This window comes from Suillus subaureus (assembly GCF_016647635.1).
Source record: "Suillus subaureus strain MN1 chromosome Unknown BJ212scaffold_36, whole genome shotgun sequence".
NCBI classification, from domain to species: domain Eukaryota; kingdom Fungi; phylum Basidiomycota; class Agaricomycetes; order Boletales; family Suillaceae; genus Suillus; species Suillus subaureus.
Window position 1 is genome coordinate 395,159 of NW_024538592.1, and position 26,216 is coordinate 421,374.

The 26,216-nt window shown below is 44.4% G+C and overlaps 7 protein-coding genes across 7 annotated transcripts; 2 read left to right on the forward strand and 5 right to left on the reverse strand.

Annotated features, from left to right (window-relative positions):
• Positions 1 to 666: 666 nt before the first annotated feature.
• On the reverse strand, positions 667 to 3,782 carry BJ212DRAFT_1448905 (uncharacterized protein; the record flags this gene model as incomplete). Its single annotated transcript, XM_041338610.1, has 15 exons — positions 667 to 834; positions 886 to 1,033; positions 1,064 to 1,088; positions 1,298 to 1,403; positions 1,553 to 1,750; positions 1,808 to 1,987; positions 2,044 to 2,140; positions 2,243 to 2,355; positions 2,404 to 2,463; positions 2,494 to 2,611; positions 2,672 to 2,859; positions 2,928 to 3,107; positions 3,167 to 3,199; positions 3,263 to 3,370; positions 3,651 to 3,782. The coding sequence occupies 15 exons, from the start codon at positions 3,780 to 3,782 to the stop codon at positions 667 to 669; spliced, it is 1,854 nt and encodes a 617-aa protein (XP_041188952.1).
• Positions 3,783 to 5,606: 1,824 nt separating this feature from the next.
• On the reverse strand, positions 5,607 to 5,832 carry BJ212DRAFT_1280095 (uncharacterized protein; the record flags this gene model as incomplete). Its single annotated transcript, XM_041331538.1, has 2 exons — positions 5,607 to 5,717; positions 5,770 to 5,832. Coding segments are annotated over 2 exons (174 nt in total), but the record flags the coding sequence as incomplete, so codon positions are not given.
• A 356-nt stretch (positions 5,833 to 6,188) lies between these two features.
• Positions 6,189 to 6,350, reverse strand: BJ212DRAFT_1203967 (uncharacterized protein; the record flags this gene model as incomplete). Its single annotated transcript, XM_041329122.1, has 1 exon — positions 6,189 to 6,350. A coding segment is annotated over one exon (162 nt), but the record flags the coding sequence as incomplete, so codon positions are not given.
• A 6,522-nt stretch (positions 6,351 to 12,872) lies between these two features.
• On the reverse strand, positions 12,873 to 15,866 carry BJ212DRAFT_1579820 (uncharacterized protein; the record flags this gene model as incomplete). The annotated part of the gene is made up of 16 exons (XM_041342267.1): positions 12,873 to 12,909; positions 12,968 to 13,469; positions 13,520 to 13,654; positions 13,709 to 13,797; positions 13,854 to 13,969; positions 14,028 to 14,041; positions 14,090 to 14,228; positions 14,290 to 14,493; positions 14,549 to 14,643; positions 14,696 to 14,886; positions 14,941 to 14,994; positions 15,047 to 15,071; positions 15,128 to 15,210; positions 15,257 to 15,327; positions 15,394 to 15,518; positions 15,577 to 15,866. The coding sequence occupies 15 exons, from the start codon at positions 15,864 to 15,866 to the stop codon at positions 13,124 to 13,126; spliced, it is 1,977 nt and encodes a 658-aa protein (XP_041188955.1). The 3' UTR covers positions 12,873 to 12,909; positions 12,968 to 13,123.
• A 676-nt stretch (positions 15,867 to 16,542) lies between these two features.
• On the forward strand, positions 16,543 to 17,638 carry BJ212DRAFT_1484822 (uncharacterized protein; the record flags this gene model as incomplete). The annotated part of the gene is made up of 6 exons (XM_041340870.1): positions 16,543 to 16,686; positions 16,746 to 16,790; positions 16,842 to 17,014; positions 17,063 to 17,145; positions 17,193 to 17,399; positions 17,457 to 17,638. 6 exons carry the CDS (start codon positions 16,543 to 16,545, stop codon positions 17,636 to 17,638), a joined length of 834 nt encoding a protein of 277 aa, XP_041188956.1.
• Positions 17,639 to 20,908: 3,270 nt separating this feature from the next.
• On the forward strand, positions 20,909 to 21,485 carry BJ212DRAFT_1484823 (uncharacterized protein; the record flags this gene model as incomplete). The annotated part of the gene is made up of 4 exons (XM_041340871.1): positions 20,909 to 20,932; positions 20,985 to 21,033; positions 21,085 to 21,354; positions 21,412 to 21,485. The coding sequence occupies 4 exons, from the start codon at positions 20,909 to 20,911 to the stop codon at positions 21,483 to 21,485; spliced, it is 417 nt and encodes a 138-aa protein (XP_041188957.1).
• Positions 21,486 to 23,521: 2,036 nt separating this feature from the next.
• BJ212DRAFT_1381652 (kinase-like domain-containing protein) lies at positions 23,522 to 25,864 on the reverse strand (the record flags this gene model as incomplete). Its single annotated transcript, XM_041336665.1, has 14 exons — positions 23,522 to 23,728; positions 23,785 to 24,030; positions 24,080 to 24,117; positions 24,169 to 24,199; positions 24,254 to 24,439; positions 24,492 to 24,557; positions 24,611 to 24,752; positions 24,803 to 24,856; positions 24,910 to 24,999; positions 25,052 to 25,120; positions 25,173 to 25,229; positions 25,286 to 25,365; positions 25,427 to 25,618; positions 25,675 to 25,864. Coding segments are annotated over 14 exons (1,648 nt in total), but the record flags the coding sequence as incomplete, so codon positions are not given.
• Between the last annotated feature and the right edge of the window lie 352 nt (positions 25,865 to 26,216).

Genomic DNA, 26,216 nt, shown 5'->3' on the forward strand with positions numbered 1-26,216 from the left:
TCACCACAGCTGATGAGCTTGTTGGAGAGTGTGAGACCAGGTATCAGACTGTGTTTCTTCAGCCAGAAGATGGACATGAAGGAGCCAGAGAAGAAGATGCCTTTGACAGCAGTGAATGTGACCAAGCAATCACCGAAGGTGGAACACTGATCAGATATCCACTTGAGTGCCCAGTCAGCCTTGTGCTTGAGCAAGGAATAGTCTCTGTGGTGTCAAAGAGGTATTCACACTGGGTGGAATCCTTGATGTAAGTGTTAATGAGGGGTGAGTAGGTCTTGGCCTGGGAGTGAATGCCCACAGTTGTCGATGAAAGTAGGAAGGGTATCATTGTCAGATGGCTTGGTTGGCGAGTCTAGTGAGGTACCAAATGATTCAAGGTACATTAGTTGGAACATTAAGTTGAAAATGCACGAACCTTCTTGCCTGGTGTTGGAGCAGGTGATGGTACACAGTGGTACATGAACTGGTGCAAGATAAAGGATCAGCAACGGTCAGCAGTCAGCCTCATTGCGGCAGTGCTGGGCCACATTGACAGCTGAAAAGTATTCCAGCTGTCACCTCTTCCTCTGGAGTTCGAGCTTGCTGTTCTGTCCATTGAGTGTATTATGAAGCGCATTATTTGACGGAGTCATGAACAAGCTAAATAAGTCAACCACAAGTAACCTACTAACCAGCTGCAGTATCAGTATGGATTTCCTTCATGCAAAGGAACATATCTGTATCAAGAGTGTCAATGACCAGAGCCTTGTTAGGTCTGCTACTGTCCTCAACCAGTACACAACCGCAGATGATGGATTGCACTGAAAAGAATTCTGTGGAGACTCTAGGCTTTGCCTTAACTCACCAGAAGTCGAAATCTTTATCCTTCCGTGGATGAGGGCCAACAGGTTGATCATACAGGAGAGTTAGCATGATAGGATATTGAACATCCCCGACCATGCAGGTGAAGACCAACAACAATTGTGCAAAGATGACACGAGCTTCTGTCTGCAGGATAATGAAATCATATCGAGGTGATCCATGAAACATTGGACTGCATCAGAGATAGTCAGTGGATACCCACCAGTCAACTAGTGATTCATAGTTGACTTTGACAAATCAGTACTCAGTGATCTGTCAATGGTTCAGATTAATGTGATATTAGTAATAATTTGCCAGCACTGATGCACCATGTCATCAGTGGCAAGTTGGATTCATCTCCCATTGGGAAATGGTATGTTGTTGGCATTGAATGCATGGTTTAAAAAATCATTCAGCTTGATCCAAAATTGAATAAAGGCCAGATTGCCTGTTTTACTTGCTTCAACATCTGCAAATGACTGTGTTGCCTGCTGTGAGCCAAGGCTGAAATGTAGCCCATCTATTTGTTCAATCTCATTGGCCTCTGGATCAGGCAGATCTGACTCAGGTAGGCTGAGATTTTGCATGTCAAGAGAATGCAACTTCCCACAAATGTATTCTGCTATAAGGCTGTCATGATTATATCGGAGAATCTTCGAATTCCATCAGCACTCCATCAATTGACACATATTGATATGCAGCATCATATTACCTGTTCAGCAAAGTTCTTGAAGTTTGTACAATCCTGATAAGCATCCTTCAGTGGGTCATGCATTTTTTTGTTTGGTTTTGTGCTATAGTTTTGGGTGACACCTTTTGCCTCAATATCGTTAAAGAGATGTGCAGAAAGATGCTTCTTTGGGAGATTCCATGACTTGTCACTTAAGTCTAATGTGTCTTGAATGTATTTCTGACTCGCAAAATTTCAATGTCATTGGTTGAGAATATAGTATACAATGAAACATACATCCATCAGTTCAGTCAGATTTGCCAGAGCTTTTCGGCCATCATTGATAGTGTCTTCAGTATGGACCTCAAATGAAGCATACATGTTGAATTCCATGTAGCTGTGAACACAATGGAGCAGAAGATAAGCCTCCAGATCTTGATCGTGATCAAATACATTATGAGCTGCAAAGACAATAAGCTAGATTCACATTAATTGATCTAATGAAAAATAGTCTAGAGTAATATATAACCTGCCTTCAATATATCTTCATACTTTGTTCCATCAGAAAAAGATATTGATGTAACCTGGCTGAAATGATTGAGATTTCGCCATTGTGGAAACAAGTCAAAGCTGGAAATCTAAATTAGTGTCTGAATCTCTGTAAAATAGACAAAAATTACACACAAGCTATCAATCAGCACAGCAGCTTGTCAACCTGAACGTTCGATCCACTTCTGTAGTTTGGTCCACTGGTGGTCACTGAAAAGGCCCCCATCATTAAAGTGGAGTTTGTCATATGAGAGAGCCTGATGAACATCAGTATGCTCCATGATATCAAAAGAATTCTAATCACAAATTTTAAAATTTGAGTCAGAACCAAAGGAAAGACTTACATCAACATCATGAAGGCTCTCAGAGCTCAATATTTGTTCTCTCGCTTCCAATGTTGCAGACTCTCAGGCCTGAGCACATAATGCCTTCACATCTGCAGATATGCAAAGAGGATAGACATTAGATGTCTTGAAAAGCTCATCACAAGGTATGAGACATATAGGGCAAGGGAATTTTCCCATCAGACCCTGAATCAATGCCATCACAGACCTGTAAGGGTATCAGGGATATTACTGAGGGTTCATTAATTAGACTAAAATTGACACTAACTGTTCTTCATAGTCTGCAGAGAGTATGAGTATGATTGGATAGAAGATACAAACAAGGTCATCCCAGCATTTAACAGCGGATCCAATCTTCGACAGTGGTGCAAGGCAGGTGAGCATTTTCAGAACTGATTGATGCCATACCGCATTTTTGAAGTTCACAAATGCCAGCTTTCTGGAGTGCTTCTTGTCCTCCTTCACCTGTCAAAGTGCTGTTAGTTAACAATGTTTGCAGTCATCAAGTGGAGTGCAGAATTAACAATTGGTAACCATCCCACTACTTGCCCACCACCCAAGCCATCTCCATTATGAATCGCAACAGGAAGATTAGTGCACTGTGCAACGACAGGATAGCCTTTTGCCTGGCCAAACAACAATAATTTAGCCTTATCTGCATAAAGAATGAAGGTGAGAGGCTTGGCATCTGAGGGTATTTTTGACTATTATAGTACTAAATTTAATACATGACACAGACTTGTAAAACAATAGTGTTGCATACTTGATACTCCCAGAATGCATTGGCGGTCCAAGGCTCATGAATGAACCAAACAAATTTGTCACTGTCAAACTTTGAAAGTCATTCAGCGTCAAAGACAAATTGTGGACCAACTTGGGGATCTTGAAGGAGATCCACTGCCCAGTCCCATATTGAGTGATGGAATAGTTGAAATGTCTGATCATTACCCTGGAAAGGCACTACCACCTCTTCCCTTACAAACTATTATTGTGGAGGGAAAAAAAAGACTTAGATTGGTTCACACTCAAAACAATTGAATACAAACAGGTGTTAATTTATATGAAGCAGCATCCCACATATCTCATATGTCTTTATGGTTCCGAAGCGTGACTTGTTCATACTTGCTGCGATGGATGAGGTTGAGAAGGCAATCCATCTGCTGGTGAGTCAGCACTGCTTCAAGGGTGAGTTCCACAACTTTGAAGTTGATCCCAGTTCAGAATGGATGCCATGGCTCAGGTTCAACTGGCAGGACTGCTGTGGGGGCACCAGGACCACGTCCATATTCCTCGAAATGATGAACCTGCATAGGGTGCTGACTACTGGGATGATACTCCACTCGGATGTCATCCTCCTCAAATGGCTGAGGTGGTGACATCCAAGATTCAGGTGGTGGAGATTCTGAAACAAAGGTTGCAAGCTGAGTAGATGGGAAAAGTAGAGAAAAGAAATGTACCATTCATCTGACTGATATTGTAATCATCAGGATAGTCTGCAAGGCCATTGAAATCAACAGCACCATTATCCTGTGAACAATGGTAGGCAGCAGCTTGAATCAATGGTAGTCAATTTAAAGGCTGCAAGATATGTAAGCCACATGTGACCTACAAAGAACTGGGCTAGATGACAGTCATTTGCCAACAAACACAGACTCAGACACGTTATTTTCTCTTTCTGTGAGTTGGTTGATTAGTGACATCAACCAAAACTGTTGTTGTGATGTACCTTGGCAAATCTCTCGAGCAAGCTCAATATCCTCCCTTCACTGCTCTGATCGCTTCTGGCATGCATTTTCATGTGTCCAGAAACCTTGTTGATGGTAGGAACTGCCACAAAATGAACACAGGCGATACTGATCTACAGGCATATCATGAATCTGTGTAGACTTGAGCAAAAGATTTAATAGACATTAAGATTATTAGTACTGATAGGTGAGCAAGATGGAAAAGATACCTTCTTGGGGCCATCATTGATGGAATTGTTGTAAGGGTTGTGTCACAGGAGGCAGTGTTGACTCAATCAGACAGCACCACAGCACATGCTGCATCACAAAAATTGCATAAGCGTGACATTGCCATATATAGGTATGTCTGCGCTGTCTGCGCTGTCAGCAATGTCAGGGTTAAGGTTAAGTATGTCTGAGCAGACTTGGAACCTGAAAAGTCCAATGGACAGGCTGAGTACAATGTATTCAGGGTAAATAGATTGATATCTCAATTTGATAATTCAGACATTGTAAATCACACAGAGATAGCAAGATAAAGCCTGATATTAAGTATCATTAAGAGAATACAGGTTATTCTAAAGGAATGCAATGTAAGGAAACTGGCATACTAGCAGGACATGTCTGAATGAGAGAATGACTGAGAGAATATGGAAAGCAATATCAGAAACAACAGAAGCACGACAGTGAAAGTCCCAGTGCAAGAATAATGGCCAATGATGCAATGATGAGGCAAAGTCTGATTTGATAAACACGATTGAGTCCAGAATGATAGTAAGAGTCTTCTTCCATGATCAGAAGGAAGCTCCTAGACCAGAAATGAAAAATTGATCATGGAACATATGAGTGACATCATAAGCATAAGACAAAATGAGCACATACTGACTTTTACTTCCTGCGGTGCAACACATGTTTGGCCCAGGGTCAACCTTTGGTTGGCTTGGCTGGTTCCTCATCCTTGTCATCAGATTCCTGTATAATGCAGTGCGTAGTCCTACCCTGAGCCCGGCCATTTGGCATTTTCTTCTTCCCCTTTTTGATGGCACTGACATCGTCCAAGCCATTGTTGTTTGACAGGTCATCGTTCGGTGTCAGTTCACTGCCCACAGGCGACTTTGGCAGGATGGGGGCCTTCTGCAAGGGTACAGGTCTGGGAGTGGGTGTGGGAACACATCCAGGAGTGGGAATGGGTCCAGGAGTGGCAGAACTTTGAGGTGGAGTTGGGATCGGGTTAGGATCTGGTGTTACAGGTCATCTGGCAGCATTAGTATGGTTGGCCATTTGTGCTCGCATCTTGGCAAGACCATTGACTGGACCTGAAGATGACCTGGACACATTGTTGTCAGTTATGGCTGTTCCACCCTCGCATCCATTATCATTGTTGAATAATGCCCTTGATAGAAGTAGATAGTTAGCTAAATTAACAGAACAGAGAAAAACTTACTTGTTCCACCATTTAAGAAGTTCCTGCGCCCAATCTCAATCCTTGCACTCACAAATAAAGTTGATAATGTTGTAGTAAAAGGCCTGGTAATTGAATTTACCATCAGCTTTGGCCCATTTGTTTTTATTACTGATTGCAAAGTGTGCCTATGTTAAAACAATTAGTTAGATACAATCCATTAAATAAACAAAAACTTACCTGAACACAAGTGTATGCTATATGTTCCACCTCGACAGTAGACATATCATGCAGGGACACATTGCACGATCATGTAGCATGCGAGTCGTCACCTAAAGCAGTGGAAGGACCTGTAAAAATATGACGCATTATCTGGTAAATCAAAATGTTAATAAGATAGACACATATAATGAATTTCAAAACTTATATGCTCGAGGAAATAACCCTGGAATAGGCCCTCATTCATGATGTCCTCATTGTACCTACTTCCAGGAGGCTTTCCAGCCTACAGGAACACTGGAAAGTTGATCGTGGTCATACAAATCCATCCAATCTCCATCCATTTCCAGGCCCTATGTTAGAGAACATTAGATGATTGGAAATGACAAATTGAGTACTTACAGAATGGGATCTCATTTGAAATCCATGAGTGTGGAAATAGGACATAGGAAAGAAGCAAGCACAGGGTGGCTGATGCCCATGTGCACCCTGGACAGTGAGCCCCCATTGTAGATGGTAGGCTTCAGACCTTCCTTCAAAGGTTCAGGCACTGTGTAGTGTCCAATTTGGACCTTCAAACGAGTTGCATCGTCGGAACATGTCCCACTAATGACAGCATTCATCTAATTAGTATGTTAGTACACAATATATGTGCATATAAGCAGCATATACTCACCTTGTGTGCGATCTGAGTGAGATCCTTGGACTTCGGGCAATCAGTAATAAGTGATTGGAGTCCCAGAGCCAGTTGAAGCAACTGCTGATAGTTGCACTTGTACTGATCGAGGGTATTGGTTGAACTAAGAAAAAAATCTTAGTATAGACTTTGCAAAATTAAAAAAATGGACTTACAGACTCGCAAGCCTTTTCTGACAGGATTCGCACTCAGCCTCTGACTCTTCTAATTCTCCATTCTCTGCAGCCTGCTCATGCTGTAGGAGTAGACCTACCCTTAAGAGTTTCTCAATGTTGCAGAATAAATCAACACAACATGCCATGGCATGTGCTGCTGCAAGAAACTCTTCTTGGACTTCAAATTCTGAGTCCTCCTTCTCTTTCGAGATCTTGGTTTTCCTGGTCATAGATTATATTAGGGATCTTGGTGCAAATGAATTTGAATATTGGACTTACTTGACCTTTCGATTGTCTTTATCAGGTTTGCGCCCACATCTTTTAGACAACTTCTTAGGGCGAGGTTCTATGCACTCCATCGAGGAAATTGAAGAGTCACTGCTGGTGTCACTCTCTGAAGCTGAGGGGGATCTGGAACAACATTTGTGTGGCATGCTTAAGATGTGATGCAGTGATATCAGTAGAAGTGTGTGATCAGAACCTGATCAACAAAGGCAAATTTCAATCTCCAAAATCATGTGACCACCTTGTATCCACCCAACCTCTAAGTTGAAGTTATCTCTTCTTCATATCCAAGTCCACGATCATGATCACACACTGCCAACCACTCTATATGGCACCAGAAGCACTGATGGCTTCATCCAGACTGGTATAGGTGTGTCTATAATTGCTTGAGGATGTTAACATACCATCCAGGTGCTGATAGCAGGGCCACGCGTGATGGTGCAGGCAAGGACTTAGGCAAGGAGTTGTGTTGATTTAGAGAAGAGTTGCAGGAAATAGGGTCACTACTACCTATAACCGCTAAGTCCTTGAATTTGTTATTAAGTATGATGCAATATATAATCTAAAGTTTGTATTCATGTTGGACCTGAGTGTGCATCCCATGGATGGCCTCACCTGCCTTGGGTGTTCAAAGGCTTTCACCACTCAGAAAGGCCTGAGCAATCATGAGGCTCAGTGTGATGCCAGTAAGAGTCTTGATGCTGACATCTATAAACAGCAGCGCCATCTGGAGAAGCAAATGCGCTAGAAGAAGAAAAGAAGACATGTCATGGCTCCCAATGCATCTTCCTCACCAGAAGGTGGAGAAATGAGCCACAATGCTCATCAAATAAGTCCTGAAAACCAGATGGATATCAACAATGATCATTGGGTTGATCATGATCACATGCACAAAGTAAGTCATTTTTTATTGAAATGATCAATATGTCTAATTTTACAACTAATAGGATGAAAATACTGCTGGAGCTTCTACTGACACTGGCACACCAATCTCACCAATCCCTGATGATCCCACCATCATTTCTGCTCATTCTGGCCGACAAATCCACATGCCCACTCATTATGCAGACTATCTGCCAGCTGGACCCACCAATCTCCCACATTTACCTCCTCCTCCTCCAGATAGTCCTCCCAACCAACTCATCAATGAACTCCTTAACCACCAGCCCATACTCATCCCTTACCAGACTCCCCTGGATTCACTGGGTCTTTTCCACATCTATGCGCAAAAACCCACCCTCATACCCACTGCAAATGAAGGCCTGGATGCAATCGCTGATGCCCCAACCTTCAAAACTTGGGGCAATTCTCAATTGTCGCAATCTCAGATTGTTCCTGGGCTTCCCTCCCAAGAAATCCAACCAGAGGATATATTCTCCCCATTTAGCAGCCCAACCGCAGGGCTTCTGATGTGTTGGCAATATTCCAGCACAAACTCAAAGTTGAGCGCTGAAATGAAATGCCTCACTAGGGAGTTTCTCAATCACGATCAATACAACAGAGAAGACATGCAGATTTTCGATGATGTACAGGAGAAAAGGCTCATGAAGGAGTACCTCAAGGACCAATCCAATCCATTTTGTGTGGAAAATGGCTGGTGCAGCTCTTCAGTAAAAATCTGCCTCCCCAAAGAAAAGGTTAAGTTCACATCAGAAGAAGATGCACCAGAGTTGGATATTACTGGCATTCATCACCGCTCTCTCACTGACGTCATTACATCCGTCTTTGAGGACACTATTATGTCCACCTTTCATCTAACACCCTTCCATCAGCAATGGAAGACTTCTGATGATCACACCATCAAAGTCTATAGCAAGGCATATTCCTCACTGGCCTTTCTAGAAGCCCACACAGAAATTAATGCACTTCCCCAAGATCCAGGCAATAACCTTGAGTGAGTTGTCACCTCACTAATGATGTGGTCTGACAGCACTCACCTGGCAAGTTTTGGTGATGCATCACTCTGGCCCTTCTATCTGTGCTTTGGCAATCAGTCCAAGTACACACGAGGCAAGCCAACAGCATCTGCATGCCATCATGTTGCATATATTCCAAATGTATGTTCCATTTCATTTGCGTTCTATTAATTTCATTATGCTAATTTTGATCTATTAAGCTTCCTGATGACTTCCAAGACCATTATGGCCATCTTTTTGATGAGGCATCATCCAGTGACATCTATACTCACTGTAAACACAAACTTATGCAAGCCATATGGGTGCTTCTACTGGATGAAAAATTTATGGACACCTACAAAAATGGCATCATCATTTGATGTGGGGATGGGATCACTTGACACATTTTCCCCTGCTTCTTTACTTACTCAGCAGACTATCCAGAAAAGTATGTGTTTTAATCTTAATTTTAATGATCATTTCTCATTTGATATTTATTAATACAGGATTCTGCTGGCTTGCATCAAGTTCCTTGGTGAATGCCCTTGCCCCTACTGCCTGATCAAGAAAGAAGACATCCCCAAGATGGGCATGAAGATTGATCTGGAGAACCGCCAGGCAACGCAGTGTGTTGATGATGAACGACGTCATTGCAAAGTTGAAAAAGCCCACAGGCTTATGTTTCAGCACAGTGTCAGCATCAATGGACAACGGATCAAGAAGACCCTGCAAGGCGAGTCGCTAGTTCCAACTCGGGTAAATAATCTGCACATTAATCTTAGATTTATATCTGATCACTTCATTTCAGAATGCATTTTCAACACAGTTTCTCAAATATATATTCAATTTTTTCTTGATGTTTGTAGTAGACTTACTTCATGAGTTTGAGCTCGGTGTGTGGAAAGCAATTTTCACACACTTAATGTGCATTCTATTTGCCGCAGGTGGTTCAGTGGTTCAAGAGCTTAATTTCAGGTATGTCATAGTGCTTTTTGCAATATTACAACGCTTATATGACTACATACAGGTACCGTCAAGTTCCTACTTTTGGTAGGGGAACAATCAGACGGTTCCACAAGAATGCTTCTGCAATGAAGCATCTCGCAGCCCATGACTTCAAGGATCTACTACAGGTAAGATTGATCCCATCAGAATTTAATGATGCACTGATGTGCCTTTCATTTCTAGTGTGCTATACCCATATTCGAAGGACTTCTTCCCCCCAATCATAATACGATCATTCTTGACCTCCTCTTTGACCTGGCTACCTGGCATGCTTATGCAAAACTCTGCATACATATGGATGACACTCTTGCATTTTTTGACTCAGCAACAGTCATCCTCAGTCAATCGGTTCGCAAGTTTCAGTGCACCACTTGTGCATATTATCACACTACAGAACTTCCCCATGAATATGCTGCTCATGGACGCCATCTGTCTGCATTAGCCTCAAAACAAGTGGGATCAGCAAACACATTGCAGATCAGCAAGGCTACATCAAACCCGAAGGTAAAGACATTAAATCTTTATACTTACAAATATCACGCACTTGCCGACTACCCTAATACTATCCGGCGTGTTGGTACTACTGATAGTTATTCCACACAACCGATAAGTGTTCTTTTCATGATGTCATTCATTTAATAACTAATATCCAACAGGGAGAACTCAAGCATCGTCGATCAAAGCACCAGTGCCCTCAAACAGGAAAGAAGAAGGATCAAACTCTCACCAGCATGACTTCTCAAGAAGTGCAAGAATGCCTCATTGAGAAGGTGATCACTGCACTTGCAGCACAGCGGAATCTGAGACCACAGCACACACAATTGTCTCCATCCAATCACTACTCCATTGCCAAATATGCTTGGGCAAATGACGACATCACCTCCTGGTTAATTGAGCGCAGAGAGGTTGGAGACTTGTCCAATCTGGCTATTGAGGTAAGCTTTTTTTAGATTTTCATTTTCACACTTTCATTAATTTTATCAGGAGTTCATTCCGCAACTCAAGGACCATGTTCTTGCTTGGCTTCACAATATCACATATGACAGAGATGAGCATGACTTCTCCAATGCTGATCATACCTCAGTGCTGTTTACTGACAACAAAATATACCACCACAGCATTTTATGCATCAACTATACAACATACGATCTATGACGCGAACAGGACACCATCAATCCCTGCACTCATGCCAACATAATGGTACTCTCCCACGAAGATGAGAAGACTCACCCATACTGGTATGCCCATGTCATCGGCATCTTTCATATCAATGTGGAATACCATGAGGACGACACGAGGATGTATTCTGAACCAATTTGGATGGACTTCCTGTTTGTCCGATGGTTCAGAAGGGATAGTTCACCTGCAGGTTGGACTGTAAAACAACTCCAGCACCTCAAATTTTTCGATCAAGACAGCCCTGATGCATACAGATTTTTGGATCCAGACTCTGTCATTTGTGGGATTCATTTAATTCCAAGTTTTCACCATCACACAGATCCTCAAGATCTTGAGTCTGAATGCCAATTTCACTATGTTAATATGTGCGCATTTAATTTAATTTATTCTTGCTACATAGACTGACATAGTATCTACATAACATATAGATTTGTTGATTGAGATATATTCATGTGGTTCCATGGTGGTGGAATTGGCCACAAAGCTACCAGAGACTGGGACGACATTCTCCAACTTGAGCAACATGGAGCTGAAGAAGTGGAAGCCGAAGAAGGTGATGATGCAACTGACACAGCTGAAGAGGAAGAGGAATGGGAAGATGTTGAGGATGACTTGGATGATGTTGACAAGAGTGATGAAGAAGATGATGATGATGAGGATAGAGTCATAGCAGATGAAGGAGAGGAGCTGGATGAGGATGTACTTGCAGAGGAAGGTTATGGGGCACTTTGATGTATTGTAGTTTAATGAAGTTCTCGTTTGATGTTCTCATTTGATCGATCATGATTGCACAGCACAATTCATTAAATTTTCAGTGTCTTTTTGTCTTGCGCAAAAAAAATGGATTAAGTATCTACTTGACATCATTTGTATATACTAGTGTCTGGAATATGTAATCTAGATACAAGAGGTATCTACTTATTGTCTTGGTGATAGTATGGTGAGGGGATAGACATCATTCTGATATATGCGCCTGTGTTCCAATGTCGCGTCGAGGTGTTGATGACATCACGCGGATTAGTTTAGTCATACGTTCAGCCACCCTCCCGTCTATATCAGGCAATGTCACACCTGAGCAATTTTTGTGATGTGGAATCAATGCTGCAGAAGATTATGTCAACGCGGTATCAATAATGTGACTCACCAAGAATTATGCAATGTCGCTATCAATATGGCAACTTCGGTATAAATGTTCCTACTAGGTATGAATAATGGAATGTAGGTACAAATATCTCAACTCGGTATCAATACGGTTGATACCGAGTCTCAAATGCACGTGATTGCAACCCACTTAGGAAATTTCCGACATTCACCTCCTGTTTTCGCGTCACACATCTATAGACTTTGTACAGTCACAAGCTTCACGAGATGGTACATATGTGTGATATCTGTTACGCAATTCAAACTCGCTCACAGTTCGTCTATAACGGACCGGCGTGTTTGACAGTAAGGCAGTATTCACTGATTTTGATAACGATAGTGATACTATTCTACACATATCTGAAGCTCATTCAAACTATCACCTGCGCTAGGCTCACATACGACGGCGTCACCAACCCACACTCACTCACTACCTTCGCCCTTCAGCCTATCCGACGCACACTCAAATCCTCCACTACATCTGCTCTTCCGTCCTCAAGTGCTTGGGTTGACTCATACGCGTCGAGAAATGATTTCGCAAAAGAACCACGATGGCCTCCATGATAAACCGATGGAAGGACTAGTTCGGTGCAGGCCGACGACGAGCAAGATAAAATCCACAGCATTCTATTAGAGGTTCTCCTGTTTCGGAATCAGAACTTTGCCCCTGAGCACTTTGTCCTTGGGAGCCTTGTGCTCCCGCTACAGCTTGTACTTGCTGCGTTGAGCTGTCAGCATTATTGCTGTTCGTGCATTGCATAGCTGCAGCTGCTTCCGCGTCGGACTCAGGGACAATACCATATCTCTGCAAGATGATTTGAGTGACATCACAAAAGGCCCTGTAGTGATGACAAGCGACTCACATCTTCCATATTGCCATGTAATTATGAGTTAGGTCAGCCGAAATTACGATTACTACAAGTTTACAACATCACTGCAATCCCATGACTACTCCAGAAGTATGTACTCAGACAATACTCGTCAATGCTGCATAACATACGCAAAAGAGGAATCAAGTGTTACGCCGCCTTCTCGACTTCCCATGGTTCATCTGATGACACATCCACAAGCGAAATTTGTGCACGAAGTGCAGATAATTTTTCTGCACCGATGCTGTAGAGCTGCATGAGTTCGATGATTTTATCCAATGTATCGCGGTCAACGCGTTCCAGGAGTGTCAATTGCCTATTATACATCTGAATCTTGGTATGGACTTCTCCGCTGATCGGTGAGGCATAGTAGGAAGCGAGAGCGAGCTTGATAGCCCTACGAGAGAGTGGCTGGCTTTCAGACACAAGATGCAGTGTCTGCAACACAAGTGTTAAGTCGATGATGTACGACATAAAGCGCTGAAGCACTGCATGGCTGAGGAGGTATTGATATTCTTTCGCTCAAGGACGAATAGCGGTACGTACGACGTCTGGTACACATCACGAGCCCATACAGCGAGTACAACACTTGCCGCGATCGGCACCACAATGGGAGCCGCAGGTGCTGCCGAGGCAGATATGATGCACGTGATAGCACCCACAATAGAGAGCCCTACAGTACTGTGAACACCCAATGAAATAAGAATTTATCCGTCGCGTAAGAGATCGACCCACATGGTCTTGTTGGGATCCGCTGTAGGTTCAGCGTCTATTTTGTCAACCATGTTCACCATCAATGTCCTGAACTCTGGGCTATACAAGTACTAGGCGTAAATCAAGTCAGAATAAATGCGACGATAGCAGAGAAAATATCCATTACACGATGAGGGTCATGAAAGTTCCAGACTGCAACGATGTCGTCGTGAAGCACATGCAGACATTCCCGTATCGTATGGTTCTTGAACGCTGTGCTTGATGCCAGTGCATTCCAATATCCTGTAGCACATGAAAGTTCAGTTGCGCTCAGGGATCGCTAACACGAATTAAGACAAACTTCTCTTGCCAACCCTGATGATACATAAATCATAAGATAAGAACAAGGCAAGTAATGCTTACTCAATTGATGCATTCATTTTGAGTCCAGGATCCACTCTTTGGGCTATAGAGGTCATCACCGAGGCCTCGAAGGCAAAGTGCTGACGGACGAGGTTTTCAGTCACCTGGATCAAAGGTACAAGGGTTTCCTTATGATCTTCTTTGGATGTGGTAGTATATTTCAGAAGCACGCATAAATCGGTCAAACCATTAGTACCCACTAGATATCGCAGCGCAGGGGACATGACGCCCGGCGAACTTCTGTAAGGGTTGGATGCAGATATTCTTGAGTTCAGCATCTGCTTTTTTATTGACGAGTTTCTTGATGGCGTCATCGCTCAACCTTTTGAGAGATGGGCCATCCAAAGTACGTTCCATGCGTTCAATGAGCATATCGTACTTGGTAAAAACGGCGACAACAGGTACTTAAACTAAAGGGTGAGTTGCTACCTGCGCAGTGATAATCTTTAACAAACGTACTATTTCCTAACTTTCCGTTGCGCTTCAATGTGAGGAAGGCCTCCATACCAGTTTCCAATAAACGCCCGCCTGCACGGGGTATTTCAAAGCAAAGCCTTTCGTGTACGTCGTCAGCGTGTCATAGACTCATCAAGATGGAGGCCGTACCAAACAGCATGCAACTGATCTTTCAAAGCAGGCTCAGATATCCGACGTTGGATGAAATTTAGGACTATTTGGACGTTATCTTCTTCCCCCGGTTCAAAACCTTTGCTATCATGGAGAACAAAATTGTCGTTCTGTTTTGAGATGAATTCGGTATCAATATTAGCCTCGCCCGGCTTATCATGCGAAGTGAGCTATGCAAACAGAATCAGTAAATCGCAAGTGTTTTAGTGTCATGAGCAGCCTACCGCTTCTTCCACTCCGAATGCCTGATTAATCAGCGTAGACTTGCCGACGCCGGTCTATTAAAAACATGTTGTCATCACAGGCGTGAGATGAGCGAGGATTTGATACCTTTCCTATCACCAGAATTCGAAACCTTGAGAGCCTCTGGTGTCAACCGAAGAATGGCGTGATGTGATTATCCTAACTCACCGAGGACAAATCCGAATGATCTCGCCAGTGGTAGACTGAAGCTCCGGGTGTTCACCAGAAGAAGTCGCTGTCTGTTCCGCTCGCTATGTGCAGCTTAGACGAGTTCCAAAGCAAGACATGGGTTCTTACTTCGGTCGATGTTGATGTATTCCCGAAAAGCTCAACGGTGATTTTGATTTTCTTATGAAACTTGATGTATTCTGTGCATGTGGTGTCGAGTCCGTGAGTGACCAATCAATGTGAGAGCGAAACGATCGATGCTTGACCTTGTCTCTCGACACGGATGATGTCGTTGGTATCGAAATTGATGTCTTCATGCCCAGCCTTCGCTCCAAACCACCAGCTCTTGTGACGTAGATCTAAGGAAAACGAATCTGCAAGAGCAAGCTCTCTGGGGGAAAACACGATTCAGACAGGCAAATTTATCTAGGGGGTCAAGCCCTTATTACATGGGTGGAGAAAATGTTCGTCGCAAAATCTTTCCTACTTCGCGTTCAATCGCGTACCGCAACCTGCCGATCCGTACTTCAGCGGACCCTACATTCTTGCCCGACTTGCTGAAATCAACAGAGATACCTATAGATATATCACTTAGTTGGATAGGCCATCCAGCAAAGGCGAGAGCTGAGTACCAGATATTTGGAGAGGACGGTAAACGGGTAATGTGTGGAAAAGGTTGGCCATTCGGACTCGAGTTGGGGGAATCATCCCCTTCTGACTCTAGATTTATGTGGAGCATGGCAGGCTAAGTTAGTCAGCTGCATCCCTGCAGTGCGGTATACTTGTGTGATGTATATAGAAGCTGGACTGAATCGAAATCGGAAAAGCGATGCTGGAATCTAATCCTCGTGTTTGCTTCATGGTGCACGATTCTTTGTAAATGTTTTGACTATTTGGCTTATGACTCGGAAATGAAAATGGCAATATGTACAAGGTTTGGTTCAAATTAACGAGTCCCCAGGCTACTCCGAGTCACCGGCGAGGGCGTCATTATATCCTACATGCTGCAGGTCTGCCATGAACGTTGAATTCATCGTTGGACCCATCACCGACACGTACGATAGGAAGCGAATAATCAGGAAGTGATCGAATACCAACACATCAACCTAGGCCTCCTGCAGTTTAGAACGTGTTTCTAGATGCTGATGTACTGTGAGCCGAATAGGCTCTGATGAATAATATTTGAAACGATATCTAAGATTCTAAAGCAACATGAGGTCTCACTCATGTACGCCTCATGGGTAACGCACAGCTATCTGTATATGGCATCACCCCAGACTGAATCTTTGATAGTTTCCCATTGGCAGACCAATAGAAGGAAGACAGTCGTCTCTTCCTTCTATAAAACTGACTCAGACACTCACAGAGTTTACGTACCTGCGCTGAACGTTCCCCGGTCTCATTCACCCTCCTCCATGGATTCTTCAGATATAAGAGATAGGTTCAGTCACTTCCGAGTCCTCATTATAGGAAGAGCGAATGCAGGAAAAACCACCATCCTTCAGCGGGTTTGCAACACCCGGAAGAAACCAGAAATATATAACAGCTCCGGGAAAAAGGTGTGGAGCATGATAATAGCAGCCTGGTAGTGACGACTGACTCAAGACTGATTCATCAGATCAGTGCCTCCGTTTTAATCCCATCTAGAAATGTAAGGCGTACTGTTTGTAATATGTATGCGTTTAGTCGGCAACATGATCTGACATATTCTCAGTGTGGAATGCACGACATCGAGAATGAAATGGTGTTTCGACACAGTCCAGGATTCGTCTTTCACGATTCTTGCGGTTTTGAGGCAGGCGGGAACTCCGAATTCGACAAGGTGGAGGCGTTTATCAGGGGCCGTTCTAAGAAAACCAATCTGAAGGATCGAATCCATGCCATATGGTAATTGGTCAAGTTGGCGACATGCGCTGGCTCACTTCTTTAACATAGGTATTGTATCCCAATGGATGAGGCAAGCAGGGCTTTTACCCAAGGGGAAATCAAATTTTTTTCTCAGTGTGACACCGGAAGCGGTGAGCTTTTGCATTTGATTGTTGATCAACTGGTTCACAATCCTTAGTCCCAGTGATAGTAGTGTTTACCAAGTTCGATGCCCTGTACGACGTTGAATACGCGCAGCTCAGAAAGACCGGCGAATCGAGGGAGGGCGCCAAAGAACTGGCCCCGAAGCGTGCCGAGGAGTCATTTGCGAACGGGCCGCAGTTAAAGTTTCTATACAACTCCAAAGACATCCCACACCCTCCAAAATGTCATGTGTGCCTTCCTAGTAAGCCGTTGATCGTTGGATTATAGATGATGATCGTTGATCTACACCCGACATTAGACATGAACAGCGATGATGCCAATTGTGGGCCACTCATCGACTGCACGGCTGGAGCTCTGGGTGATGATGAAGTGCTTAAGCAATTGCTTGTCTCGTCTCAACAGACCAACTTGGAGCTCTGCATGAAATATGCAGTCGAAAGGCAACTATCCAGAATTTCATTTGAATATTGCAGACGTTAACGACCAAAACTGTCCAGCACACTTGCGGGACTTGTAGGCTCTACCCACGAGATCTCATCCAGCATATCTAGGGATCATGAGGCGATAATAAGCAGCTTGGGTGCCTGGTTTCCACATGTTTGGGTGAGATTATTGCAATGTTCAAAAATTGCTCTCATTCATGATGGGCAATGCTTGCAGACTGTACGTTTATTGATGCTCTCTTGTATGCTGATTCAACACATCGCATATTCGTTCACAGGGTGTGAGTGTATTGATCTTTTTTCTCTCGAGCTATGCTAATCAAACCAATTGCCTGTTTATAGCATGTGAGGATATTTGTCTTCATTCAAACTCAAGTCATGCTGATCGAACTGGTTGCCCATTGTCTATAGCATGTGAGGATATTTATCCTTCTTCAAACTCAAGTCATGCTAATCGATGACATTACCCACTGTGCATAGAGCGTGAGTATGTTGAATTACTTCGAGCTCGAGTAGTGCTGATCAAACCCATTGCTTATTGTTTCACAGTATGTGAGTGTGATGATCCTCCTTCAAGCTCGAGTCATGCTGATCGAACTTATTTCCCACTGTTCACAGGATGTGAGGATATTTATCCTTCTTCAAACTCGAGCCATGCTGATCGAAGCCATTATCCATCGTGCCCAGAACGTGAGTGTGCTGAACTGCCTACAAACTCGAGAAATGTTGATTGAAGCCTGAACTCATTGCCCATTCTTCACAGTATGTGAGTGTGTTGATCCTCCGAACTCAAGCTATGCTAATCGAAGCGATTACCCACTGTAAAGATTGTGAGTGTGTTGAACCACCTTCGAGCTCGAGCAAATGCTGATCGAATTCATTGCCAATTGTTCACAGTTTGTAAGTGTGTCAATCTTTCCAGCTTCAAGCTCGATCCATGCCGATCTATCTCATTGCCTACTACTGTTCACAGGTTGTGAGTTCCTCGTTTATATAAGCTCAAGCTATGTTGATCGTTGACCTGTTCACAGGGGGTGAGTGTGTTGATCCTCCTTCGAGCTTGAGCTATGCTGATCAGGGTCATTGCCCACTATTCACAGAGTGTGCGTCCACAGTATGTGAGTGTGTTGGTCTTCCTTCGAACTCGAGCCGTACTAACTGAATTCGTTACCCACCACCATCCACAGATTGTGAGTATGCAGAAACCCTCCCCCCTCAAGCTCAAGCTATACTCATTGAACTCATTCGAGCTTGAGCCATACTGATCTAAGACAATGTTGATTTATTCACAGAATGTGAGTGTGTTGATACTCTTTCGAGCTCGACTCATGCTGATCGAAGTTATTGCCCACTGTTCACAGAGTGTGCGTGACTGGGCCTCCTTTTGGCTGGGGTCGTATTGACTGAACTCATTCCTCACTGTTTACAGACCGTGAGGTCGATCCTCTTTTAGGCTTGAGCCATGCTGATTGAAGCCATTTCTGGTTGTTTACAGGATGTGAGTGTTGATCCTTCTTGTTTTTCGAGCTCGAGCCATACTCATTCCCCGCTGTTGACAGAGAGTGAGTGTGTTGACTCCCCCTCGAGCTTGATTTAAATCATTGTTAATCTGCTCACAGGGTGTGAGTGTGTTGTTCCTCGTTGAGTTCGAGCCTTGCTGACGAAGAAATTACCCATATACTGACAGAATGTGAGTGTGCACCTCCTTTGAGCTTGAGCAATGCTGATTGAACTCATCGCTTACTATTCTTCTCTCAGGCTGTAAGTATGTTGATCCTCCTTCATGCTCAAGCTATGCTGATTGAGGTCATTGCCCACTGTTCGCAGGATGTGCGTGTGTTAATATTTGAGCTTAAGTCATGTTGTCCAGACTCAATTTTTTGCTGTTTATAGAGAGTGAGTTCGATCCTCCTTCGAGCTCGACCCATGCTGATAAAAGTCATTCTCTACTGTTCGCAGCGTGTGAGTGTGTTGACCCTTCGAGCTCGAATGTTGATCGAAGTCACTGCTGTTCTGTTGCCAGGAGGTGAATATGTTGATAGAATTCCTCCAAGTCATACTAATCAAAGTCGTTGTTCACTGGTCACAGACTGTGAGTGTATTGGTCCTCATTCAAACTCGAGTCATGCTGATCGAAGTCATTGCACGTTGTTCAGAGTGTGAGCGTGTTGACCCCCCTTTGACCTCGAGCCATGCTGATTGTAATTCTCTTATCAGGATGTGAGTGTGGTCATCCTTTGTCGACATCGAGCCTTCAACTCACCAATGAGCCTGCCGACATGCCGACAGACCGTGAGTTTGTTCATCGTACATTGAGCTCGAGCCTTGCTGATTGACAATTTGCCAGATTGTGAGTGTATTTCAGTCTCGAGTCATATCCACTAATGCAATGGTTGATCTGTTGACAGCGAGTGAGTGTGCTGATTTCCCATCGAGCCCGAGCTTTGCTGACTCAAGCCATTGTACATTCATTGGCAGAGAGTGAGTGCATGGATCGTTCATCGAGTTCGAGCCTCCCTGACCAACTTGAATGAAATTGTTGATCCATTGGCAGGACGTAAGGATATCCATCTTCTACTAACCTTAAGTCATACTGAAGAAGTTGCTGATCCGTTGACAGGTTGTGAGTATCTATCCTTTGTCGACTTCCCACCATCTCACTGAAACAATTACTGGCCTGTTGTCAGGGTGTGAGTGTGTTCACTCTCTGTCGACCTCGCGCCATGCTCACCAAGATCATTGTTGATCCATTGATAGGTTGTGAGTGGTGTGATTAACCTTGAGTCATATTGACTGATGACATCGTCGATCCGTTCATAGCATGTGAGAACATTGATCCTCTGTTGAGCTCGATCATTACTAACCGACGAAATTGCCAATCACTGTTGACAGCTCGTGAGTGTTCATCTACCGTCAAGCTCTAGCCTTGCTACTGACGATATCACTGTTCTGTTGACAGTCAGTGAGTCACTTCACCTTCATTCGAGCTCAAGCATTACTCATCAATGACATTGCCCATCCAACAGGAAGTCAGTGTGTTGTCCTCTGTCGAACTCGGTATTTTCTAATCGCTGAAGTGGTGCATCCTGTAACAGGCTGTAAGTGTTTGATCCTCGAGCCTTGCTCACCGATGAGATTGTGCCGATCTATTCATAGGGTGTGAGTTTCTTCACCGTCTGTAAACCTCGAGTCATCATGCTGACCGAAGTTGTTACTCATTGAAGCGTGTGAGTGCATTGAACAGCACAGGTGGCTAATTTTCAACGTTCCATCATGACTTCAGCTTCACGGTGGTCAACGTACAGAGATGCAGTCTAAGATACTCTCTAGGGTATGTTCAATTGACCCAGGTCGCACACAATTCCATGTTGAAAATATGTTAGGCCTCTACCAGTATATCACCATTTGAGCGAATTTTTCAGCTCAGTTCTGGTGAATCTTCACGCCATGTTGCAATGAACTTACTTATTATCAATTATTTAGCTGCTATCATTATTTTCGAGTGCTCTTTCTACCTTTTCGACCAGAAACGTCACTCTCGGCTCTGGCGGACGTCTATCCACGGGCCTTTAAATACCGCGTTAGAGCAGTACATGGCATCTCCACATGCAGCTGCTGTTTGGGAAGCCGTGAGCAATGCCGTCCACACGTATCAAGGAAGCTCCTCTACTTGGAAGGCGATGCTAGGTTTTGAAAGCGCTGAGAGGAAGTTCATCAATACAATTCTTGAAATCATTTTACAGCATCGCCTGCGTATGTTTCCACTCTCGTGATTGCAGCAATCCCACTGATCTGTTTGTCTTTAGCCAGAACTTAATGCCGGACCATGTATCACCACGTCGACGGTATTTGGAGTTGAACTCAAGTATTTTGGCGGTACATGAAGGTTTCTTGAATGGTCTGTTGAGGTGGTTCACGAGTTTGGGACTGTATCAAGTGTTGTACGGATCATGCAATATGGTAGCTGTTAGCCGAGACAGCGGCGAGAACATGCTGATTGACATCATCTGTGGCTCGATGTATATCCTAAGCATCCATGTTCCTATTGCGGGCACATCACGGTTGAGTATTTTCTGCCTACTATTCTGCCCTTCTCTCGACTTGCGCAGATTTATCACCGGCTACGAGCAATTATGTCTTTGAAGTATCTCACTGGGCTCGAGACGTGCGCTAATGATATTCTCAATCAAGATGGAGCCTTGGAGGACGGCGTGTTGACATCGAGGATTCGAGGATCTATAAGTCATGCAGATGGCTGTTATCTTGACGAAAGAAGTAGAATTACAAGTCTGACTTTAGTAAACTCAGGACACATCATTTACTAGTTGTAACATGTACATGCAGCATTTTTTTGGTATGCAGCATGGACGTCATTATGTGCTGGAGAGTACGTATACAACCAGGAGGCGGTGCATGTAAGTGGGAAGCGAGCAAGTTGGACCCGACCACGATGCATGATGCAGTGAACTGTTGTACATCATACACCATCGCATTCCGAACCAGTGACCACAATTTGAGTTATCACTCGGTCCGCGAAGTAGATGAATTCCAGGATTCACTTACAGTGAATACAGTGGAGCAGGTCAAGCTGCCACCTGCATGATCAGAGTGTTCTTCGATCAAGATGTACAATCGAGGATTCGAATTATCGCTGTGTTCACGACTCACGAGTTCATCTAAGCGACACTCCGAGCTAGACGAATGGAATACTATCGCCAACCTCAGTGACACACAGCAGATCACTAAGAAGAAGACAGCAGGCCATTTTGAAGCCCTCTTCACTTTCATTCACCTCCTGTTTTCGCGTCACACATCTGTAGACTTTGTACAGTCACGAGGTTCACGAGATGGTACATGTGACACCATCCGTTACGCAATATCTCACAGTTCGTCTATAACGGACCGGCGTGTTTGATAGCAAGGCAGTATTCACTGATTCTGATAATGACAGCAATATTCTACACACATTTTGAAGCCCATTGAAACCATCAGCCGCTCCAGGCCTATTGTCACTCACATACAACGGCGTTACCAACCCACACTCACTCACTACCCTCGTCCTTCAGCCTATCCGATGTACACTCAAATCCTCCACTACATCCGCTCTTCCATCCTCAAGTGCTTGGGTTGACTCATACGCGTCGAGGAATGATTTTGCAGAAGAACCACAATGGTCTCCATGATAAACCGATGGAAGGACTAGTTCGGTGCAGGTCGACGACGAGCAAGATAAAATCCACAGCATTCTATTAGAGGTTCTCCTGTTGCGGAATCAGAACTTTGCCCCTGAGCACTTTGTCCTTGGGACCCTTGTGCCCCCGCTACACCTTGTACTTGCTGCGTTGAGCTGCCGGCATTGTTGACATTCGTACGTTGCATAGCTGCAGCTGCTTCCGCGTCGGACTCAGGGGTAATGCCATATCTCTGCAAGATAATTTGAGTGACATCACAAAGGGGTGATGACAAGCGACTCACATCTTCATCGCGGCAAGGATCAGCATACACGGGACGCCTGGACATTCTCACAGGAAATAAGCCGAGATTCAAACGCCGGGGCGGGAGGTGAATTGATAGGGACTCATTTGTAGGTCGAGTGCTGGAGCGCGGGAAACGAACAAATTGCGCCAACCAAGCGGAGATGATGCGTCTGCTGAGCGACGAGGCGTATGGTTCGTGTTATCACCCCGGAAGGTCATTGCCCTGTCTCAGTGTCAGGCCTGGTAAGAGCTCAGGAAGGATAAAACCGGACGCACATAGCTAGTGTTGTTGCTTTGCTGTTCAGGCGCGAAAAAGGTCTAATGAGATAAATGAGCGAAGTATCAGATTGTTTGCAATTAACTAGCGCACACGTCTAAATCGAGTCGCACGTCCCTGGTAAAGAAGTTAGATGAGGCAAAAAATAAAAATGAAAATAAACTGACTAGTTCATATTCCACAAAAGAAGTAGCATCCTCCGTGGAAGGACGATCCTCAGGCTTGGCTGACCAACATTTCCCATGAAATCCAAATGCTGGTAGCTAATGATTACATTGTGTTCGAGCTGATATGGCTCTACGCAGTCCAACCGAGCTCCGAATACCAGTCGAACATCTCCAAGCCACCAGAAGGGAAGTCTACCCGAAAAGACCTGTACGATACAAAATTCAGGTGAAACTCGAACAGGGTCTACAATACGCGACTCACATGTAGCATGATGCAACCCAGTGAAAATACATCGCTCTGACTGTTTGGTTTCGGGAAGTCGACATTGCTGTCACTGTCATCCGGAATGCTTTCTGGTTCCGGTGAGCTGATCAATTCGGGCGCTAACCAGCGAACAGCGCTACTCGAATACGAGCGGTAGTACGATCTGTCACTCTCTGCAAGAACCACCGAAAGACCGAAATTTGTCAAAAATGCATTGCCATCCCGGTCGATCATAACATTTGTCTTCAATTAGAGGGTTAGTGAGGACTCTAAAGCATTGAAAAGTACATACGCTGGTCAGGTCCCCGTGAATTACTTCCCGTTCATGAACTAGAGAGGTTGTTAGAGAGAAAACGTGTATTCGGAGTGGCAATCCCATACGATATATCAAGCCATCTACCACCTGTTTCAACTAAACAAGGGAATCTATTGAGTAAGGACTCATATTTGGCATAATATATCTCACCAGCTGTAATTTCTGTACCATGGTGAGGGTGAGGCTCGTGCGCTCCAGGTAAGCATCGAGTGCCTCGTCGTGCATCCATGTAGAAACAAGGGCAGGCAACGGTCCAAAACCGGAGACCGTGCCGTGAAGAGCGAGAACATGCGCATGCCTCAGTTCAATCCATGCGGCTACCTCGCGGCAAAGTCTCTGCCAGTGGGCATTCAATGCACTGCACATTACGAAATAAATGCTACCATACCTTCTTCGCTTTTTGGATAGCATCTTCATTGTGTATGTCCGTTGTCCTGATAGATTTGACAGCAACCTGTCCAACAGATATTAGTCGGCGAGATTCGCAGGGTAACACATCATATGTACCTCAGTAGAGGATTCCGGATCAATGATCATTGAGCACTTCCAGATATCGCCCAAACCACTAGATGACGTAGGATAATCTGATTGCCTCTTGATAGATGTAGACGGAATAGCGAATGGGTTCGCATCGGAGGCCTCTCTGAGTCTGTGCCTCGTATTTTGATATCTGCAGTTCATGTGGAAATTTGCACTTACGGCTGCGCTTCATTTGTACCAGGGGTAACCGACTGTAGTATAGTCACGGCCCCACTGTTATCTCGTGAGGAAGCGACCTATAACCCAGAGCCATGTGAAAAATTTACGGTGCAAGATTTTCATCCACTGTCTTGGATGGTATAGGAAGATCGAACTGCACCTCGACTTGCGGGGCAGGTATCCCAATTGATGCATCTCTGTAGCCTGCATGTTCAGTGCTATCCATCATGATATGGTGATTAGACATACGGCTGCAGAACAGTGATATCGGATACTGGAACTGGCCGAACTTGCGGTGATCTTTGAAGCAATGCATCTCTGTAGCCCGCATGTTCAGTGTTATCCATCATGTCATGGTGATTAGACATACGGCTGCATAGTGATACTCGGTCCTGGCTCTGGTACGACTGGTATCGTCGACGGGGGGCTGTCATGGTATGAGAGACCATTTCTTCATGATCTGATCCTCAGTTGAAAGCTCACGTTGCGGAATCTGCGGAGGCGGCAGTGTTGTCTACAGAATTAACCGGCCGTAGTATAGTCACAGCGCCGCTTGAACGTCCCTGGTAAAGAAGTCAGATGAGGTATAAAGCAAATAGATAAACTGGCCAGTTCGTATTCTACAAAGGAAGCAGCATCCTCGGTGGAAGGACGATCCTCAGGCTTGGCTGACCAACATTTCCGCATGAAATCCAAATGCTGGTGGCTAACGGTCACAGTAGGTTCGACCCGATATGGCTCTACGTGCTTGAACCGAGCTCTGAGTACCTGTTGAATATTTCTAAGCCACCAAAAGGGAAGTCTACCCGAGAAGACCTGTACAATGCAAGATTCGGGTGAAACTCGAACAGGGTCTAGTATACCCAACTCACATGTAGCATGATGCAACCGAGCGAAAATATATCGCTCTGACTGTTCGGTCTCAGTAAGTCGCTATCGCCGTCACTGTCATCCAGAATGCTTTCTTGGTCCAATGAGCCGATCAATTCGGGCGCTAACCACCGGATAGCGTCATTTGAATAGGAACTGTAGTATGATTTGTCACTCTCTGCGACAACCATCGAGAGACCGAAATCTGCCAAAAATGCATTGCCATCGCTGTCGATCAGAACATTTGTCTTCGATTATAGAGTTAGTAAAGATTCCAAAGCATCGAAGAGTACATACGCTGGTCAGGTCCCCGTGAATTATGCCCTGTTCATGAACTAGAGAGGTTGTCAGAGAAAACGTGTATTCGGAACGGCGATCCCATACGATATCTCAAGCCATCCACCACCTGTTTCAACTAAATAAGGGCATCCATTGAGCGAGGACTTGTATTTGGCATGATAAATCTCACCAGCTTTAGTTTCCGTTCCATGGTGAGGGTGAGGCTCGTGCGCTTCAAGTAACCATCAAGTGCTCCGTTATCCAT